This window comes from Papilio xuthus, unplaced genomic scaffold (genome assembly GCF_000836235.2).
Source record: "Papilio xuthus unplaced genomic scaffold, Pxut_1.1 DF827777.1, whole genome shotgun sequence".
Lineage (NCBI taxonomy): Eukaryota > Metazoa > Arthropoda > Insecta > Lepidoptera > Papilionidae > Papilio > Papilio xuthus.
The window spans coordinates 4,235,032-4,241,574 of NW_013530872.1; the positions used below are offsets into that span (position 1 = coordinate 4,235,032).

At 29.4% G+C, this 6,543-nt stretch overlaps 1 protein-coding gene across 1 annotated transcript; it reads right to left on the reverse strand.

Annotated features, from left to right (window-relative positions):
- Positions 1–3,740: 3,740 nt before the first annotated feature.
- Positions 3,741–5,994, reverse strand: LOC106115571 (odorant receptor 10a-like; the record flags this gene model as incomplete). The annotated part of the gene is made up of 5 exons (XM_013308999.1): positions 3,741–3,794; positions 4,082–4,237; positions 4,578–4,682; positions 4,931–5,030; positions 5,243–5,994. Coding segments are annotated over 5 exons (1,167 nt in total), but the record flags the coding sequence as incomplete, so codon positions are not given.
- Positions 5,995–6,543: the final 549 nt, after the last annotated feature.

Sequence of the window (6,543 nt, forward strand, 5' to 3'; positions counted from 1 at the left end):
TCTGGGAATACATGGAATAATCTAGAATCATTCCTGCCGCTTTCAGAGTCGTTATGATTATGAATTTTCACTTTGAGCCGTTTAAAGTCATAATAAAGAGTGCGCCAAAATTTAAATTATTCTCATTAGATTATTATTAGAATTTGTATGTCTACATTTTTTTAAGTAAGTAAATATATTTTTTACCATAACATTAAAAAATGGTCGGTTATGTAAAAATAAAAATATCAAAAAGTTGAAAAGAACTTGGGCTGATGTAGATTTCTTATCTGTGGTTCTTTACGAGGGCTCGCTCGCAAAGTACAAACATATTTTTGTTTTGAAGTCACATATTTGCTTCTGTTATCTGCAGACCACAAACCGAATTTGTTGTAAAAAAATATGGTATAATAATATTATAAAAGCAAACCAATGTAACATACCTGACATATGCTTGATTCGTGGATAGCCTCAAAAGACGAACACTTCTGGCGTCAAGGTATTCGAGCTCTACCAGAAAGATGGGAAAAAGTTGTGTCTAGCGATGGGCAATACTTTGAATGATTCATTTGTAACCATTTTTTAATAATAAAGTTATATTTTTAGCGAAAAAAAAGCGAGAACTTAGTTGCGCACCTAATAATTGTTACAGAATATGTTTATTACAATGCTAATGCTAATAATATTATAAATGTGAATGTTTAGATGGATGGATATAAGGATAAATGGACGGATGTATGGATGAATGGATGTTTATTAGAACGCAACGACTCAACGGATCTTTATGAAATTTGGCACAGATGTAGAACATGGTCTGAAAGACTACAGACCTACTATTTTTTTTATTCTGCGTGGGCGGAGTCGCGATATCTAGTTACATATAATCACAATCGCTACATATTGTTGATGATGTAAAGAGAAAACTTCAGAAACTTTCATTAATTCCAACCAGATTACAATTCTACAATGTAGTTTGCTATCTTCAAGTTTAATGGAAGCTGCAAACATATATATTTTTCTACTACACCCTGTTATATATGAGATATCATAACTTACTCTGACATATTTAATTACTTTTACCTAATGCATTTGCAAGAATTGTTCCTCATAAAATGACTCCTATTAAAACTTCTTTAATACTTTTATGGTTTAGTTCCTCCTCTACATTGTCTTTGGAATGTGTCACCGTGAACTTAGCAAATTGCATAGGAGGATCGGCAAGTCCTTAAGTTTTAAACTTCTATAAGAGCAGTTTAAAGCCATTTACAAACTATGTTAAATTACTCTCACAAAGTTTGTCCTTATTCGTCTCGAATTATCTTTAAACTGCTATAATAGGTGTTAAACAATTGTTTACTCACATACTATGTAGTTCCAGTCTTCAGATAAATTTCATGTTACGTCGTCTAAGTGAAGAACATAGAGAAAGCGGTTCGTGTGTGTTTGTTTTGTCCTACATATGTTAAACTTCGTATAATATATTTTCACTATTTATTTTTCCACTGTAATTTTTAATATAATTTAAATTTTATTTTTAGAGTAATTGTTAGAGTAATTGTGAACACAATTCACGTCAAACAAAACGCACACAATTTTATTTTTAATACAAACTATTTATTCTACCGTTTTACATGTTGTCAATTTAGTAACATTTATTTAATTTAGAATGAATACTGCCGTTTAATAATTATAATTTATAACTACCTTCCTAATATATTGCAACAAGTACAAAACATATTATGTGTTTTTTGCCGTCGTAGATACTTGTAAATTTATCCATTTTTAAATATTATTTTTAACTACATATTATTATATTTTTTTACAATAAAAGAAAAAAATGTGACGAAGGTAAAATTTTATTTTTTTTGAAGATGTGTTAATACTGTATTAAATGGGCATAAAATGGCGGCGGTAATCGCGGGTGATTTAATATCATCCGCAGGGATTACGTTGTCTATATCCAGAAAATCCTTCGTCAGAAAAAAAGATATTTTAAATCGTATTATCTAGACGTTTGGAACTGATAAATTTGATATCAATTGATTGATATAAGTATGTAAGTTTTACCAGAAGTATTCTTGTTAAAAAACTAATTTTACTTTTATGAAGTTTTTTTTTAAATATATTATAGTACTAGTATATCAAATAATACACTTACATCCAAAATAAAAGAAATATTCGATTACCTAAGAAACACTTTTTTCCGAATCTCTAGTACCTACGGAAAAACTACGCAATGATCGGAAATCGTTTTATGTTGGAAAGTCGACAGTTAAGTTAGGGGACTTTCCTAACAACTTTTGTTGTAACTTGAACCCAAATCAAAAGTTAGAGCTCGCAACTTCTACTAAAAATGTGCTTTCATTCTAATCCAATCATTAAAACGGTGTATTTACTTAATAATACTTAATTTCAATTAATTTTAAATGATTTGTAAATGTAATCAATACCAATGATAAAGACCTAAATGAAATAAATATAAAGTTAGAGATATAAAATTTCGTCACGACCCAATCTGCTTAGGGAGAGATATAATCAAGTAATTGTATTGTATTGTGATTTGGTCAGTCAGTCGGTAAATGTCGTTTTTTAACCTCGCCATTTCTTCCTGATTGTTTCCGAGATTCGTCAACATAATTATTAGGAAACTCTAGGGGACAGTTGTTTACTTCATCCCAGCTTGTTTACGTTTATTAATAAAAAAATGACTGTTGCCAAGGAAACAAAGAAATCGCAGTTTTTTGTATAAACTTCCGTAAATTGCAAATCTAAAAGTTGTTTTTTTTTTAAGCTATTTGAACGAGCACTTTCATAATATTGCTTACAAGTCGACTTACATAATGTTCAACTTTAGTAGCGACAAGAGAACAAGTTTCACCCAATTTGTCTTGAATTCGAAATATTTATTGAAAAGTTCAAAGTTCAATACTTTATTGGACGTCTCTGGACGGAAATCGTTTGTTACGACGACGTTAAAATGGAATCCAAAGTATTGTATTTGAAGAGACGATTTGTCACGTTAAGGATGTTTTATTGCAGTACATTTATGTGGAAATAAATGTATTTTTTTACATTTAAAATGCATTAATAAAAATCATAATAACTAATTTTTACTAATGACTTAAAAATCGTTGAGATCAACCAAAAATAATCGCTGGAATCGAACATAACAATTTTGATTTAGTCATTCATTTTTTAATAAAAAAAACAATATTTCTAAGTTCTGAATTAGGATATTCAAGTAAATTATATTATAAAAACGTAATACTTTGTAATAAAGTAAGAGACATTAATTATTCGCAAAGACTAGTTAGTTTTCCTTTGACTTTCATTCATTTGTATGCAAGTTGATTGGGCAATCTCTAAGCTGTCTAGAATTTCTAATTTCGCCTCAGCCACCTGTTTCAGAAAATACATTTGCATTTTATTTAATACGCTGAATGCAAAGCAATTAAATATATATTAATTTGTTTTAAGTTCTTCTCTTTATCTTGAGTTTACTGGATACTTAAATGAAGTAAAAACTGCAAGAAACAACTACAACTTTATTATGAAAAATCAGTTTTGATAGAGAAAATTTTAAAAGTTCAAATATCCAACTAATTTACTTTATTACTTCTATTTATAATAGTTAGTCTAGACTTAAATGTTTAGTTATCTTTATCTAGTTAATAATATTGCAAGGGTGCAATTGGTAATAATATTATGAAATACCAACTTTTAATATAATAGCTACAGAATATGAAATTTACAAAATTATATTATGACCACGCAGCATTCATAATATTGAATATGGTATAAGCTTGACGACACACCTGTAAATTAAAAAAAAATTGTTCATAAAGACCTAACAATTTACATACTAAGTTACTCAAAATGGACAAGCTTTTCTTTAGGAAAATATTGGACAATGATTTGTTATGTTTTGTCGTGAAAAATTAGTATCTTTTCAAAGTATTCTTTTAGACTAATAAATACTTTATCGAGCCAATATTCATGTCATAATGCTTAAAGAAGGAAAAGCTTAAATGAAAATCGCAATAGCGTAAGAGAATACTAACAGAAACAGATTTCTGATATAAATGAAATGAATGAACGGTACCTCAGCAAATGTTGCGAGGTTAACTGGGTGGAATATAGTTCTCATGCTAAGCGGTATGCCGCATCTTGCCAACATAAACAAGACGGTCCTCCTTATTTGAATATTCGGCTGATTCTCCCAACCGCACGAGTAAATTGCTTCTCGCCATTCGTTACTCTAAACCAAAGATAAAAACTATTATTAAATCTTTTTCTGTATTTTTTGTACATTTCAAATCTATTTCAGCAATAGAAACATATTCATGAAGTACATCGTTTGACTTTATAATCGTGGCTGTCGCCTGCGAATCCATCCGCGCGTGATTAAAAAAAAATTAACGAGTAGCCTATGTGTTCTTTCAGACTATGTTCTATATTTATGCCAAATTTCATCACGATGCGTTGACCCTTTCCGGTAATACCTTCAAACAAACATCAATCCATCCATCCATCTAAACATTCGCATTTATAATATTAGTAAGAAAGATGTATGTATTTTAAATTAGTGGTGGGCATACCTTATCCATCAGTAGGTTACTATAGTAGCACGGAATCAAAAAGAGAATTATATATGACCCAAAGAAACATGTGAATTCTATATTGAGCTCCAAATTTTTCAGTGACTGAAATAAAAAAGACTATATTTTACAAGGCTACTGGCATTTTGTGAACTTAAGTAGTTACCTGGCTGTACTAAGTAACTTAAATTAAAAAATAATAAATAATATAAATAATATGTAGTTCCAGTATATAATAATATACTACAAATGTTTTGCCTCGCAAGAAACAAGATTTAATAAACAGAAGAGGCATTTTAAGAAAAGATTAAATGTATTATGTCGTATATAGGTATATATGTATTGGTACATACTTGTAAGATTTGAAAAGCAGAGAATGGTAATAAAAATACTGTTGTTTTCATATTGAATTCAAATAATTCCCGAAAGTTTGATTGAACAGAATTATGGAAACTGTAAAGAAATAACATTATAACACGATTGTAAATGTATTTACGTTAATATAAAATACATTGTAAAAATATATTTCTCAGTGTGATCACTAAGATTTGAATATATCGAATCTTTGAATAAGTGTGATATTATTTTCCTTTACATTGTTTTACACGAGAAAAATGGTGTTATCTAATACTTGTGCAGTTAACAACAATAAATAACATACTAACATGTATATTGCTTGTAGTCTTTGGTTGATCTCTTTTAATTTTCCACAGATCACATTATGATCTGTAACTTCCACCATTACGTTCTTCATTCGCAAACTCAATATTTCAATTTGACCACAAACGTGCAATAGAAATATTGAAGCCAAGGGATCGAATCCCACATACACAGATGTTGCGTACATATCAAATATTAAACAATATAAAAATAAAAATAAATACATATAGAGATTTTCTTTGTGAGTTTCTATCGGGGATGGATAAGCCATATCATACATTGGCACTATTTTAAATTCACCACGAATAAGTGAACAGATCATAAAAAATAAAGCTTTTAAAGGAAACATAGCACCGGTAGTACATGCTGCAACTAACCAATAAAAACAAACATTCCTTCCCTTTTTTGAATATAGTTGAATTATTTGCTTCTCTTCTTCTGTGTAATTTTCAACTGCGGCATAATCTTTATCCATAATTTCAATATATTTTTTCATTGAATTTCCATTACGGAGCAGGACATAGTTTTTAAAACAAAGAGTCAAATATACAGTAGCTAGGCAGCCGTTTTTGATAGCTTCCGTATATTTCCCATCGCGAATATCATGACAAACAATTGAATTAATAAGAAAAATAAAAAACACAGTGGTAAGAATGACGACTAAAATAAATTTTGCAATCCATTTTTTATCGTGCTGTAAATTAGGATGGGCTCCATTAAAACGTAAAGCCCACGTTGATATTTTAAATTGATTTTCAAATTTTAACATCATAAAAAATAAGTGTTAAAGTGTTTCCTAAGAACAACAACGACGAACTGAGGGATCAACGACGAAGTGAACATTAAATAAGGGCATTAAATATAGTGCAATCAAGTCTCTGTGAATTACTTTATGTGTTTGACATTTAATGATAAGCTCAGTGATTTGCAATTTATAAAATGTTATGTACTATACTTAAAGACATGCATAAAATTATTATCTAAAGCTTGGGTTTCCATTACTGAAACATATGTAACAAATCACATTGTTGTCTCAACATTTTCAAAGAAAAAGAGAAAAATAACAATATAATGTTGTAAAAGTTTATTGCCAATGGAAACCTTCGTTAAAGTATCACTTTGCGCATCATCATTAGGCAGTGATGTTGATGGGTAGATACATAGATAAGTGACTTGTTACGAAACATAACTAAAGCTATGTTATTATCGAGTGATACGTTTTGACACTGATTATAGTTGACTCAAGGGTAGCTTATGACAAGTTAACAGTAATTTGTGAGAAAATAGTGCACTTGACAGTAAATGA